General features: G+C 54.1%; 5 protein-coding genes across 5 annotated transcripts; 3 read left to right on the plus strand and 2 right to left on the minus strand.

Annotated features, from left to right (window-relative positions):
* Nucleotides 1-332: 332 nt before the first annotated feature.
* On the plus strand, nt 333-1,926 carry SCHCODRAFT_02492213 (uncharacterized protein; the record flags this gene model as incomplete). The annotated part of the gene is made up of 2 exons (XM_003033645.2): nt 333-515; nt 565-1,926. 2 exons carry the CDS (start codon nt 333-335, stop codon nt 1,924-1,926), a joined length of 1,545 nt encoding a protein of 514 aa, XP_003033691.1.
* Nucleotides 1,927-2,721: 795 nt separating this feature from the next.
* Nucleotides 2,722-4,697, plus strand: SCHCODRAFT_02492533 (uncharacterized protein; the record flags this gene model as incomplete). The annotated part of the gene is made up of 10 exons (XM_003033646.2): nt 2,722-2,790; nt 2,856-2,930; nt 2,984-3,097; nt 3,145-3,210; nt 3,260-3,328; nt 3,382-3,459; nt 3,509-3,580; nt 3,633-3,668; nt 3,719-4,174; nt 4,224-4,697. The coding sequence occupies 10 exons, from the start codon at nt 2,722-2,724 to the stop codon at nt 4,695-4,697; spliced, it is 1,509 nt and encodes a 502-aa protein (XP_003033692.1).
* Nucleotides 4,698-7,589: 2,892 nt separating this feature from the next.
* SCHCODRAFT_02468426 (uncharacterized protein) lies at nt 7,590-7,787 on the minus strand (the record flags this gene model as incomplete). The annotated part of the gene is made up of 1 exon (XM_050342672.1): nt 7,590-7,787. A coding segment is annotated over one exon (198 nt), but the record flags the coding sequence as incomplete, so codon positions are not given.
* Nucleotides 7,788-8,301: 514 nt separating this feature from the next.
* On the minus strand, nt 8,302-8,564 carry SCHCODRAFT_02441280 (uncharacterized protein; the record flags this gene model as incomplete). The annotated part of the gene is made up of 2 exons (XM_003034204.1): nt 8,302-8,394; nt 8,445-8,564. Coding segments are annotated over 2 exons (213 nt in total), but the record flags the coding sequence as incomplete, so codon positions are not given.
* A 3,082-nt stretch (nt 8,565-11,646) lies between these two features.
* On the plus strand, nt 11,647-13,687 carry SCHCODRAFT_02597370 (uncharacterized protein; the record flags this gene model as incomplete). The annotated part of the gene is made up of 9 exons (XM_003033647.1): nt 11,647-11,744; nt 11,906-11,943; nt 12,234-12,260; nt 12,300-12,357; nt 12,862-12,983; nt 13,065-13,145; nt 13,195-13,288; nt 13,310-13,485; nt 13,518-13,687. The coding sequence occupies 9 exons, from the start codon at nt 11,647-11,649 to the stop codon at nt 13,685-13,687; spliced, it is 864 nt and encodes a 287-aa protein (XP_003033693.1).
* Nucleotides 13,688-14,768: the final 1,081 nt, after the last annotated feature.

A 14,768-nucleotide genomic window follows, 5' to 3' on the forward strand; every position in this document is an offset into this window, starting at 1 on the left:
TCGCCTCGAATTCGAGGCGCCATGAAAGCCTTCTCAGCAGAGAACCACAGCGCTACGTACCTCCTGCTTACGAGTATCCCCACGCGGTCGGCGGTCACCGCAGTTTGAGTTGGTGACAATGGATGCGTGTCACGTTGATTGGTTGTGATTCACTGCCGCCTCTGCACGTGATGCGTTGTCGCACATCGTCCCCTTTGTTTTCTGGCTTGGCTCCTCCCAGCAACTCTTCCAGCTTTCAACCTGCGCGACAATAACTCTCGTGAGCTACAGAATGCCAGTGGGATAATTCCTAGCACTCAACAGTTCTTCAGACGTCTGCAAATCTCACCAGCATGCACGTCGCTCTCAGAACGCCTGAGCTTCGCGCCGCCATCTTCAAGCAGCTTCCACCGACGGCGCTTGTTGCTCTTGCTGGGACATGCACGCAGCTCTCTGAGCCTGCTCTCGGATGCCTTTGGTACGAGCTGGAGAACTTCGGTGCTATCAGCAGCCTCCTGGCCAAGGGGGATCATGCGGTGAGTTCTCAAAGGAATAGTTATGGACCACCGGCTAAGCTCATCAAAGGGCGATGCCCTACGGAGCGGCATGATTGATCCCGAGGACGTTGATCGCGTTCGCTATTATGGCCAATTTGTCCAGCGCTTGGTCGTCCGTCCATCCTCGATTGGCATCACTGGACGCGTGTTATCGATGGTCATCACCGCACTTGGCAACAATCTATTCCCCAATTTACGCCATTTCCATCACATGGGACTTTCAGAACACGTACTCTATCTTTATCGTGTAGTCCCGCCATCGCTGCTCAGCTTGGTCATAGATATGGTGGACTCTTCCGACGATGTCTCGCGAGATGCCATGGGTCTGCTTACGACTGCTATCTCGTCGCTCAAGAGGCAGGGCAACTTCAACGTTGCCATGTTCTCACTTCGGCTGCCGCCGGACTTTCCTCTCTGGCCGGTCGCCAACATCATTGCTGGGTGGAAGAGCTTAAAGAGGCTGTCGCTGCAGGGGCGCATTGATGCCAACGCTGTGGCGGCCATACATTCCCTTCCCCATCTGACAATCCTCGATCTATGCTGTCTTGCAGGCGAATCGTTGCCGTGCTGTTGGCAGAAGGAATTGTCGTCTCTTCGGGCGCTAAACATATGCGTGCATGCCACAAGCATGCATGAGGTGGCTGCAGTCCTCGCCTTCGGCTCTCAGTCTGGCGCCATGTGCTACTCGCCCATATCCAGGATGCACATCGAAGGCCTTCGAGACACACTTCGCACGAGGAACATGGGCGAACAGATGCGAGAGCAGTGCTCCGCGTTCACCCTGGTGGACCTTATCCTGAGATCCGATAGGGACAGCCAACCATCGGGCATCCAGTCAGACGCCCTCACGATGCGAGACCTCCACCCGTACCTCAGCTTCGTCAACCTTCGCCACGTCGTCATAGTGCTGAACGGTCCACTAGAGATATGTGACGACGATCTTCAGTCCTTAGCACTCGCCTGGCGGCAGATACGCTCCCTCCATCTGGAAGGCAGCACTTCCACGACAACGCTCTGCACTCTCAAGGGACTCATATATCTCGTACGTCATTGCAAGGACCTCGAGCAGCTCACCATCGCGCTGCACTCGACTTCCATCGCCTTCCCGATCAAGAAAGCGGACGTCAGACACCACACCCTTCAGCACATCAATTTCCTCAACTCGCCCATTGCCATTGGTAAGGAAACCATATTCACCGCCATGTTCATGGCAATGTATTTTCCCTTCATTCCCCGCATCTCGTCCACAGGGGAAGACAGTCAGCGGGCGTGGGAAGAAGTCGTCGCTTGCCAAACTATAATGCTCTGGGAGGTCGAGGGCTGTACCGCTCCTTGGATCATGTTCACGGTAGGCCACCACTCCCCTCATCTACGTTCATTCCGCAGCTGACCTCCGGCATGTAGAGATAACATATCTGGGGCCACCTCTTTACAGCCGGCTATGCGCGGAGGCTGCAGTGGCTATGAGGTTTACCTGGGCGATGGAGGCTCAGCGCTCAGCGCTCAGGTCGCCTGCACGACGCGCCGGTATATAATTTATCCCCGAAAGGGTGTTACCTTCTCTTTCTTGTTGCGTGTGGTAGCAGACGACTATGGAGCCCTCTTGACTGGTCCGAACCCCCTGTGAAATCATTGCGTTCCGATGTAGGTATAGCGTTGCCGTTTGCTAAGGTCGGCCACGAGTGCGTTCCCGCTCTGGGACAAAGTAACACGTGAACTGTGTAAGATCGCTTACCGCAAACACGACAGGGGAGTACAAGCAGCATTGGCGTCGTACGCGTCATAGACAGCATGAACCAGTGAGAAGAAGTACCGCAAGAGGAAGATCTCGCTGATCAGCCGTGGATACGTGTTCTGGAGGCATCCTGTGCTCGCAGGGTACTCAAGCAGTGTCAACGAGTCCCCTTCCCCCTCCAAAAATCGTCCTTGATGCTCGGATGATGGAGCAGTGTACGCTTGTAAGGCTTTGCAGGTGTGGAAGGTGGCCAATCGAACCAAGGTCGTTCCTTGGACTTGCCAGACTCACAAATGCCGCCCGCGTCACGTGTCAGGGTAGTAGCATGGCGTGATAACACAAGTGACCATCATCGCCTTTGTCTCCCTTTACGATCGGCACTCGCTCGGTACTGAGGGAAGGCAGTATTTGGGCGTCCTGTCAGTATACTAAGCCTACCAGAGATTCTGTATGGCTTCAAGCAGCATCTGGAAGGATGACGAAATACTGCGGCATTTTGACATCGAAGAAGTAAAGAAGGTATGCAAGTTTGGCCGTGTACTCATCATCTACAGCGGATTCAGTATTTCTGACGGTAATATTAGCTCTTTCGTCCCCAATCACAAGCATATGCAAAACCAAAGACGGATGTATTTCTTGAACAATACAAACGTCGAAAGGTAGACTTCTACTCACCGACGTTTACGACTTCATTAACAATCCCTCTGTTTAGGCGGATCAGTCTCTTCCTCCGCAAACAGATGCTGAGCGCGAGCTCATTGAGAAGACTGGATTGCCCCTTGCGCATCTCAACGAGCATAACATCAGGCACCTCTTTGCCCCCAAGGTCTGAACGTTTGATATTCTCAATCAGCTATTAACCACCCGCTCTAGGATGATCCACCGGGAGGCTGCCCAAGTGCCTCACAGAATAGAAGGGCTGGTTTGAATCAGGATCCGGTGATTTCTGAAAAAGTTATGGCCTAGCACGCACCTAATCTTCGATTAGGCCGTGATCTCACCTCACAGAGGCTCAGATACATCAATGGAGACTTGGATTCAGAACTTGACGTATGATGTAAGATAACTTCCGCTTACTGTTGCTGTGACCCACTGCATGTGTCCTTCAAGGATATTGCCTCGTTGTTCACTGCAAGAACCTCAAAGCCCAAGCCCGTACTGGGTAACGCCCTGCAATTATCTCAAACTGTATGACCGCGCTATTATGCTCGTCAGCAAACTGAATTGCAATCCTTAGACGGATCCGAACCCTGCAGCGCCCTTGAGGCCTTTCAACGTTTCTGGTCCTTCAGCGAAGGCACCTGAACTTGTGAGTGCTTGCTTATGACCTGCTTGCGTGGTATGACTTACTGGCCGAATAGAGTCTCGAGGGGCTGGATATGAAGACATGCATCGCGGTTCTTGTGTTCGGTATCAGGCCGTCATACTTTCACTGACATTCAACAAGGACTTTGTGAGGAGGTTGCTGCGCGAAGCCCTCCATATCAACAACCTCAAAGACGCATGGAAGCAGCCTTCTTGCTCTCAGGAACGTCTGGCTGCCTACCGCCAGGATACGGTAGCTGCTGGACCAAACCTAACGGAGGGTCCTATCCGGCTGGATACCTCGGCTGGCACCCTTTTACACATGAAGTGGTCTCCCTGGAATTTGGATGTCATCAGTCTGCTAGCAAGGAAGGCCCGTTGCGATGCCGAGAGACATCTCATTCTGCGCCACTGCAAAGAACTGGATGTGATCGATTGGGAAGGTCTTTGTCGTGATAGGGTGCACACGATATTGGGAGATTGCCACCGAGGGCGCCCGCGATCGGAGACAGAGAGTCCAGAGCTTGCGCAGCAGCGCATGGACCTTAGCTACGCAAAGAATGCGCTACTATCCTCCAAGCGCCGTATACGAGCATGGGTAGGCATTATTCTCTCAAGCCGCACCTGCACTCATGCTGTTCTGTCAGAAGTATGACGTGCGTTGCTCCATCGCTGCCGGAATGCTCCAATCCGGCCAAGCCCTCTCGCAAGGTCGGAACCCGGACATTGCAGCTAATGCCAAAGATCAGACAATGTGGTGGGCGGAGGCTTGCGCAGCTCTTCACCTGCTGACCGAAGATGGCATGTCCGACGAAGAAGACGGTTATGATGGGGATGAACAAGTGAGGGTCGTGCAAGACATACGATATCGCAGTCTAAGGCTGCGTAACTTCCTCGCCACCGTGGATGAAGCCAGAATCGCAGAAAAGCTCATATTTCCTATGATCGGTCGATCTCGCCGTCGCCGCGTTTACGTATCATCCATGGTGGACCGTGAACCGCCTCGCGGACTGCCACTTGCCTTCTATAAAGGTGAATTTCTACGGGAGAGGGGCTCTTATGCCGAAAGTAGACTGGCGATCAACTACGAGGATGACAATTGGCGCATCCTAGAGCAATGATATCAGATGTATGCTGTATCCTCACGCCTCGTGCTTCGCTCCAATCATTCCTGAAGATATATCCATACGGGTCTTATAGACTACATTACGAGCTTTACTGAGGCATAGTACAAACACCAAATGCCAATTTCCACCCGCCTGCATTTACGCTATTTCGGGCGCCTCAGAAACTGGATCTGTGTGCATGTGCGAGGAAGCACAGTCGGATGGGGTTGAAGGCATGGAAAGCCCAAGTGCGATTTTGAGGCCAGCGTATACGGGTTGATGCACGATGCTGAGCTCGTGCGGCAAAGTCCGATGACTCTCCGGTACCAGTAATGAGCCATACTGCAGGAACTTTCGGGCGTCCTCACCACCTTATTCATAGCTAACAGACGAAGCAGTGCAGATACCGACGCGCTTATGACTCTCTCGGAAGCGAACTGGACATCAAGAGCAAAAACATTTGAGTTCATTAGCTACCGCCGCTTGATGTACGTATCACTCGGGTGATATGAGCCTTCTGTCGATGGGCCTCCTCTTCGAGTACGCTGCGGCCAAGCTGCAAGTCCCAGGATGCGTCCGGGTCAGGGGCATATCAACGAAATAAATGAATGGCGAGGCCAGGACAATCAGACACTGCCAGTGAGGCACACTGTGCACCCCAGATAGAGTTACATTCACCCTCTCGTCACCGTGATATATGGTGAACACGATTCACCTGAAAAGATGGTGGCCGTAACTAGGATGTCATGGTGAAGTAGACAAATACCGGGTTACATTCACCCTACTGAAAATTCAGTCCGAAAGAAGTGTATGGTGAACGTAACCCGTTATTTGTCCACTTCACCATGAATGTTACCATATTCTCGAATGAACTTTCGCAATTACCCTACTTTAGGGTAGCACACGGGTGAATGTCACCCTTTTCGGAAGGCACAGTGGCACTCCCGCTGCAATTGCGCCTATATAGAATCCCATCATTCCGAGCTGGATAATCACGGGGATGTCTTATACAAGTGTCGAATGTAGAGGATCGAGGAGCCGAGATCCTCGATGCAGGAGCGGCCATAACGCGACTGTCGGAGATCATCGACGCACGGGTTATGGGTGTCAATGTGTCGACAGAGTCTGTCGACAAGCAGGCCAGCTACGTCACTTAACGAGAGGTGGATTTTGCAAAGAAGTTCAGTAGAGTCAAGAAGTAGTGTTGCCGTGAGTCGAGTTTGAGTCCAATCCAAGTCGACCACGAGGTGCGACCTGAGTGCGCTCGAGTCACGCCTCGTGATCGACTCGGTCGAGTCGAGTCGCCCTTGCGGAGAAATCAGCGCGCATGTATACCAACAGCTGCAGTACTGCTCATCCCAGAGCTGTAGTATGCCTCTCTCAGTCGTGCCCTGCATCGAATTATGCCTGTAATGTATATGTATTGTATTTACTCTGCTATATTCAGGAACTCCATTCGACTCTGAGGGTCAAGCAAGCGGTACAAACCATAATCCAGAGCAGCGTCCTCGACATTGTGCGGCCCCTCCGCTGATGAACTGCCCCAGGTCCCGATCGTAAGCTGCTGAATTTCGGCATACTTGCCCTGCGCAAACAACGTGCGCAGTTGCTGCGAATCCTCCTCGCTAAGGCCAAGCGTCACGCATTCCTCCTCGGTAGCCACGAACCCATCGGTGAAGTTCAACTCTTGCTGGTGTAAAGTGTACTTGACGAGTTGGAGCATCTCCATCATCGTCGGGCTGAGTCTCGTGCGCGTGAGGTCGTCGGTCAACTTGCTCGAGGAGAAGACGCGCTCGCATGGGACAGACGAGGCTTGTACTGGAAGGATATCCATCGCAGCCCGCCACCACAGCGAGAGATCGCCGTGTTCGTGGTCCTAAATCGCGCTCGTCAGCATATACATCGCACTACACATGAAGTGACCAATCATACCTGCCAGAAAGAAGCAGGTTGAACTTCCTGTTGACGCACCAGCGTGGGTCCGCTTCAGGCAGAAGCCCGGCGCCTTATATCTCGCCATCTGTGCGTCCACTTCTCTCTCATTTTCCGCTTCCTCCGCTGCTCGGCGCCGCTCCTCTTCCTCCGCAGAAGCCCGCGCGTCCTGGTTTGGACAGCTGCCGCTGCTCGACGCTGTGGACGTGCACGACGAGGAGGAAGCCGCCTCCTCCAGTCGACGACGCTTCCGGAGACGTTCCATGCCACTGCCTACTTGAAGGTCTTCGTTCGCGCCATCCGAGGTGCCGAGTGAGGCGTTTGCGATTCGATCCGAGCCAAGTTCAACGGTCGAGGAGTCGACTGCTTTACGCCGCTGGCGCACATCCCGCTGAAACCGTAGAAGCTGCGATGACGAGTAACGAAATCAGGCACACTGTATACTATAAGTGTGACCGAGGACTCACCGTTTGGCGGATTCCGGCTTTGATCTTGTTGAATTCGAAAGGGTCAGTATTCCTGCGAAGCCAGTCGAACTTCATGCGAGGGTCAATGACTAAAGAATTCCAGGTTTGTCAGTACCAGCAGTACTCGGGTGCACGATAGATTCGCATACCCATGGCAAAAGCATACATAGGCGTCCGCTTCGCCTTATTAAGATACTCCGAAAGCTTGTCTATAGCTGCTTGATAGACATGCGCAATTCTCCGTCGCCGTGTCTTCAGGAATTTGAGGATGTCGATGAGTTCGGTGTAGAGCGGAAGAACGGCGGAGAGAGTGGGCGTCTTCTTGCTGAACCTCATGGTGGCACGCGAGGAACTCGCAGAAGTCGTTCAGCGCCTCGAAATCGATGTCCGACAAGGCTTAACGCTGAAGCTGAGCACGGTACTTCTCACTCGAGATAAGCTTTGCCACGGGCTATAAGCATGCATGTTAGCACCTAGCCTGCAAGCAAGGAGGAGAACTCACATAATACAACACAAGCACGCGCGATAGCATAAGGTACACTGAAAACCACCGCGTATCGACATCGCGGAGCAGTCCTATCACACGGAGCTGCTCTTTCTGGTTCTCAGCCACCAGCCAGCCCCCATGCTCGTTCCCCGTTCTTATGATGAGAATCAGCTCTTCACGTCGCTGTCCTGACGCACGCATAGCTGTGACCAGTTGTCGACAGCGCTCCACAATGGTTACAAGTGCCATCAGGTATGCCGCATCCCGCTGACGGTCGTTGGGAGACGGTTGCTCTCCGAGATGCCCTGAGTCCGCGTCGAGAGCACTGATCCTCTGTCCAGATGCCCTGACGCCTGCCTTGACGGAGATGTTGATGATGTGGGGAAAGCACCTGAAGAGAGTTGAGGTGCAACGGAGCGATGAGATCGCGTGCTTACCGGATTCGGTTCCCCTCGATATCGAAAGGAATGTTGAGCTTCTCAAGTTCTTCCACGATCTCCTCCATCCCCTTGTCATTTGTAGTTGCATTGTCCATTGTAACGACACTGATCTAGAATAGAATAAGCAAATGAACTGGCTGAATTGAATTCAAGGTACGTACATTGCCTTCGCAGCCGACTCCCTTGATAATCTTAACGAACGTACGACCAATGTTCTCGCCGTCGTGTTTACCTCGGACGTGTCGAAAGGCGACGAGGCGGGAGCGGAGAACAAGATCCCCCGATGCGGGATCACGCGATATGTAGTGAGCTGTCACGGCCATATATCCAGTCCTATTCACGCTCGACCAGATATCGGTGGTGCAAGCGACACGTCCGAGAGACTCCTGCGCGATGCTCAACAAATGCAGGAAATGAAGGTGGAGGGAAAGCGCACCCTGATCTCGTTCTGCATCTCATTGTACTTAGCCTTGAAGCGCTGGATGACGAGGTCCGCAATCTTCGTTCGGTGAGGCAGTTCGTTGTCGCTGATCTTTCCCATTCTAAGGTAAAGGAGCAAGCGTCGCAAAAAGGGGGACTCCAGCGCATTGAGCGACTATTCAAGCCAGTGAGTTCGAGAATGAAAGGGCAGCAAGTATGACGAACCATGTCCTCAGCCACAAGCCAATCAACAAGCAGTTGTAGGAAGACCGAAAGGTTGAACGGGCCTTAGGGGACACGCAGATCTGCACTGCAAACGCGCCCGGGCAGATTACTCCACCCCTTGAGCTTGAAGGCACGGACGTAGCGATTCCACGACAGGTAATGCTCGCGGTGCAGATGGCGTAGAATGTTTGATCGCGACGACGTCTCATTTCGCCAGGCGTGAAAGTCATTCACCTCGCTGAGGATCACCGTCAGGATACGCATCTCCGCTAGGTTGAATAAACTCACTCGCATAGCCTACAGCAGAGATAAGCGCCGCCTTTCGGACGTTCCTCCCGTGGTGGGTCGCCTGCGGGATCGGAAACAGCGGCGGGGCGAATATTCGAGTCTGCTGCTCGCGTGAAGAACCATATGGGCCCGCCGTTACTCTCGCGCTCTCTGCATTCGCGTCGCCTTGAGCATCACGGAAATGCGTTGTAAGCATCGGATCTGGAAGGACAGGCTACCCACTGCTTCCTTGAGCGAGCCCAACACCCGGGACGGGACGAGCCGCTGGCTGAGCTGTTGGTGCTGGAGTGCGAGAAGAAGGTGGTGAAGGACGGAGATTTGAGTCTCGTGGACCACGAGGAGCTTCAAGAGGACGCTGACGTGACTGCGAGGTGGCAGCGGCGACAGACGGCGTCATATTCTGGGTTCATCGCACATCATAGTGGTACGCAGAGGGCGCCGTACCAGATGCACGAAGCGAGCTGTTGTTACTGGGATTGCAGGCGAATTTATTGCCGGAGGAGCGCCCAGAAGAAGTACAGGCATGCGTAGTTTGTTGGGCATGGGGTGCGGCCATCGGGTGTGGGTGATACAAGAGGGATATGGCCAAGCCTCTGAGTACGGTGCGGCACTTGCTGAAGACGAAGATGGTTGCAATGTAGAGGGATAGGAGGATGTATGTGAGTATGGTGAGGGATGCGGGTACGGCGAGGGAGTTGGGCATGGCTGGGAATGTGGCCAATGGTACGCAGATTGCGGCGCCCGCTGCGCCGGGTAGCCCGTGTAGGCGCCGTTGAACCCGGTCTGCGTGTGCGACCGAGGAGGCTGTGGATGATCAGCTCAAATATTGCGAGAGACGCGATCGTATACGTACCTGCATTCCCGAAGTGCTAGGCCTCTGCGACTGATGAGACAGCGTCGTGGACTGACCTTATAATCCCGACGACTGCGAGGCCACTTGCGGCTGGGATGTCAAGCCATCGTTCGACGTGCTGTACGAGTTGTAGTACTGTCCCGGTCGCGACGACATAGCTAACGGAGGCGGGACGCAGAAAAAAATTCAGGTCCGTGTACGGGCAGGACGAGCTTTATAGCTGGATTTTATGATATTTGAGGAGCTCTACTGATGATAGGTGGCTACATGGTCCGAGGAACACGCCTCATGCTGAACAAGACGCGCTCTATGCGCAACGAGGAGGCGCGAACTCGACATTGGCGGTTGGGGCGAAGCGCGAGGATGGATCAGTGACGTCAGACAATGACTGAGGCGAGCGGGGGCGCGAGCAATGGCGGCGTACAACAATGCTAGCACAAGTCGAGCTTCTCGAACCTCAGAGAGGCCTTCGAGGCTCGAGTTCAACACTGACATGGTGGTAACACGCAAAAGGATCGAACATCAGATGGGTCCGACACGTTTCTGATCCGAGTCAAGTCGAGTTCGGACTCTCCTCCCTATTATCCAAAAACGACGGGCATTGCGGGCATTGTGCCTCTACCATGGCAATGACTGACGGTGCTATTGCCCAAAAGCTACACATGTTTGGTATGGAAAATATAAGTACAAGCATCTAAAGCCTGCAGTGCAGAAAAATTACAGGAAAGCGCGACGGGAAGCGCGAATAGGAGTTGTCGTCGCGCCAGCACGTCGCCTACTGGTTGCGAGGATGAGTGACAGGGTAAGCTAGATATGGCGGGAAGAGGGGGGAAAGGGGTTTGATACGTCTTGAGCGCATTTACACGAGCCGTAATGGTAGGGGAGGACGATTGGCTCGGAGTGGAAGTGGGTGATATATTCGAGGAGCGCAAGACGGACACGTCAGCCGTTGCGCGTAGACGCGCAGCCAGTAGGAAGAAAGGGAATGGGAAGGCGGCTGGTAGTGGACCGTGACGCGCCGACCGCGCGGGACGTGCATCGTGCGCGAGAGCGATCAGCCCCTTCCTCAACAAGTACACGTCCGAACGTGTCGCGAGGGATGAATGATGGTCGGCGAAAAGGCCAGTACGCGCCGTATAGCGCGCGCAGAAGCTGAGGAATAGGAGGGTGATGTAGAGTGTAAATGAGGCGGCGCACCCGACTGGGCCATCGTCGACAGCGGGGGTGTTTCGTGTGAGAGCGAGGAGGGTGGAACGACGCACTGTCACCATGGCCACCCACCGTGCCCCCCACGCCTCCGTATGCACGCTCCTACACCCTACATCTAGTCCCTACGCATGCCACGCGCACAGGACCGCTTACAGTTAGATCGTGGGTGGTCAGCATGTGCGGCGCGAGAGGGGGGTGGGGATGGGGTCCACACCAATGGGCGCGAGAGGGGGCGCGTGCCTTGCCTTCGCGAGAGAGTTCATTGAGGCGCTGTTTGCACCTAAGGCAATCTTCATCCGCCCTCAGACGTTGTCTGAGGGGGCGGGTCGATCGATAGCACTGCTGCGTGTGACGTCGTATCGTCCGCGTAGGCGCCCGCGGGTCATCGCGGACGCGTGTCAACTATGTTGCCCTCGTCGAAAATGAAGTGCGATCACGCACGTCCTCCTTGCCCCAATGTCGTCGCCGCGGCCCGTCCTTGCTACAGTGGCAGTTGATGGGCGTTCGAATCCGGAGAGAAAGAGGAAAGGAGTAGAAAAAACATGTGGGAGGGTTAAGATGCGTCAGCGTCACTGCTACGCCCCAATCTCGGTTTTCCTGGGCTCGAGAATCGACGAAAAGCCGGGGCGCGCAGACTGACGTGATGGTGGTGGGAAAGAAGCTGCCACGCTGTCCGGGCGATGTGTCACCTCGCGTGGCATCCCATCATCACATTGACCTCGCCCTCGCCGGTCATCCGTGGTGATGTGCTCTAACGAGCAAGGCACTCGAGCTCTTTCCCGCCTCGAAGCTGCTTCAAAGCTTACATGTGAAGCACATGGCCGTGAAGAAGACTGCGCACCCGGGAAGTTAGTGGTAGCTCGGGTATCCGACATTTCTTACGGCTTTCTCCCCGTTTCCAGTTTCCAGGCCAAGGGCTTCGAGAGCGAATATGAGCAATGTGAGTTTGAACCATAGAGCATCATTCCGACCACTCTCCTCATTCGTTTGCTTTACCATTCACTCCCTTCCATTCCCTCCTTTCTATCCCCTTCCTCTACTTTGCTGGATTCCATCTTCACTCTCGTTCCAATCTATCCTAGCTGTCCAATTTCACCTCGACTGTGAACCCTCCCTCCACATCTTCTGACCAACCTCGACCGAACCGATTTTTGATGTGGCGAGCTTGCGCGGTTCTTGCTTATTCCTTGTATCCCTACTACTGCTCTCGCTTGGAATGCGTTTTTCAAGATGTTTTGAGGACCAGGCAAGCGCGATGTACGTTGGTATCCTACCATTACTGACTGCTCCCTGAAGATTCTCGTCATATGCACCTGTTCCACTGCATATCCTTGTGCGGCATCGCTGTCAAATGGTGAGTAGCATTGCTTTGCCTACAATTGGGCTTTGCTAACTTGCAGCTTCCTCACAGCACGCTCGGACTCCCCAACCGCCTCGCCAATCGACATCGGCACTGCTGATTCCTCTTTCTCAAATAACTACTCTGTTTCTGATCGCGGTTAATTCTTTTGGGCTCACACATTCTCAGATCATTGTACCTTCACCACCGTAAAGTCCCGTCGCCCACCTTCCCGGACTCGCTGGCCCGGATAAGTATTAAGCTAAGCGCTTCAATACGTGGGTGAGTTATGACCGTGCTCTTGAGCTCACGACGGCCCTGCCTGACTAACTAGCCAGTCAGTACCGACTTGACACTGAACATCAGTATGTACGATTTCTGTGCTTCTGGACCCTCCACTGACCTTCTAAACGAGCCTATCCTCCTACTACCTTCTTCGACAAGCCCAAGACGTGACATCAAATACGGCAAGGACGAATACACACCTTTCAGCGCCACGTGCGACAAAGTCTAATCTAGTAGGAACGCATGCCTTCGCCACTCGAACTCGGAGCCGACACCCAAACGTACAGTGAGAGCTTCGCCCCCGCTCTTGGCCTCGGCGCCAGTCGCCCCAGCTAGCGCGCACGTCCGCGAGGATGGTGAGTACAGTATCATCGACACTGAATTGTCCCTGACCTGGGTTATATACTTTGACTGTCTCGATGGACTGCTGAACGCAGCTAAGACCGAAGCCGATGGGCGGCGCCTGCATTATTCAGGAAATGTGTGCAAGTCAGCGAGGACTCGACATCTTGAATACAGTACGTGGTGCCCATTGTGCTGTAGGAAGCGCACTCGCCTCGTTGTGAGAACTCGGCTCGCTTCCATGGACGACGCTTATGCGTCATAACCATGCGCCGCTTGGTGGCGCTGCGAAAGAGGCAAGGGAAAGTTTTACGGAATGGTGAGTACACATTTGTTCCAGGAATTCCCGATGCCAATCACTGTTCCGGGACTTATCCGCGCCATCAAGAGCTTGCACCGGCCGGCGAGAGCATATCGACGACGACCTACGGTACCCTCTAGCCGGGAGGGACGACGTGTTGTCGCAGTCTTTCCCCGACTACATCCCGATGCGCGTCATGAAAGGCGCCAGTAGAGGTGAGTATTCCGTCTGACGCGCTGTCTCCCAGCTCATCACCTTCTCTTTGTCTGGCTCTGCACCTTGGCGGCGCTACCGCCGCCGGCACAGAGTCTTGAAATCGACAATGACGCCGTGTACGCCCCCCGGCGCCTTATATGCTGCCGCGCGCCAGCTCGCGCGACCACTGCACACTGCCTCTGGACGAACCGGCTCGTATAGAGGCTGTTACAAGGGAATATCCACGTGCCATATTAACTCAGCCAGCTCGTCCCAAACTCGCACAGGGATAGAACACTTCAGGAATGAACCGAAGGTCACTCCTCTGCTGCTGCTTCATTGTAGGCGAGACTTTACCTCCTACATTCGCTCACCCCACGTTTCATCTCCGCTTACAGAGCTCGTCCAGAGAGCGGAACACGCTCCCTCGTTCCGTTTCTGGCGAGTCCACACGTTTCTGCCTCAATTTGACTTGCAAACCACTGGCGTAAGGCCCGGGACAAGCCATGCGAAGTATTGCGCACGGGTCGGCTCGCTTTACTGCATTGATGATGCGAATGTATTGATGATTTTGTTTGATATTGGACTGATTTCGCAGCGGTTGTCGTCGACATCTCAAGTGCGTCCCGAAGCGCTATGTGAGATCGTGTAAAGGTTAGGAAAACTCGGCGGGCATCACATGATGTGTTCACTGACTTGTCCCCCTTAGAAACATCCGAATGCGTGACAGCTCGCCAGGATATGAGAGGAGACACAGGCCGAACGAGGGTGGAACTATCTTCTCACGGGAGACTCGAAGTCGTGACATGGGACAAGATCATCTGCAGCAAGGACGAAGCACGCCTCAATATCGTGAATGGAACCTTGAAGGTCCCCCGGGGTGTAGAAATCGACGCGTACACGCTAACATCATCGCTCGAGGTGCGTTCTCTTGTAATCTCGAATCAAACTTGTTCCTGCCACTCGCATGGACGTTATTTCGACTAATTTTACTCATGAGCGACGTTGTACACCGACTGCATCATATGAACGCTCCCATATCCCGCGTGGCGGGACAGATTCTGAGGGATCTCGATCGGTTCAAGATGAGTTCGCTTGCTAGTCATTCCTGAGGATAATCTGCATTTACGAGTCGGTGCCGCAGACTTGCCTCGTGCCAGCATGTGAATCTGTACGGGCCTATCTCCCGCGAGTGGTACTAGATATAGCAAACGCAGTCACGCTGCCTGCGCCTTCAGGAAGTGTCGGACTGTTGTTCCAGATGCAGCTATTCGAGTCGTCCGAAGCCACTTATTGCAAATCA

Source organism: Schizophyllum commune (assembly GCF_000143185.2).
Source record: "Schizophyllum commune H4-8 unplaced genomic scaffold SCHCOscaffold_3, whole genome shotgun sequence".
In the NCBI taxonomy this organism is placed as follows: domain Eukaryota; kingdom Fungi; phylum Basidiomycota; class Agaricomycetes; order Agaricales; family Schizophyllaceae; genus Schizophyllum; species Schizophyllum commune.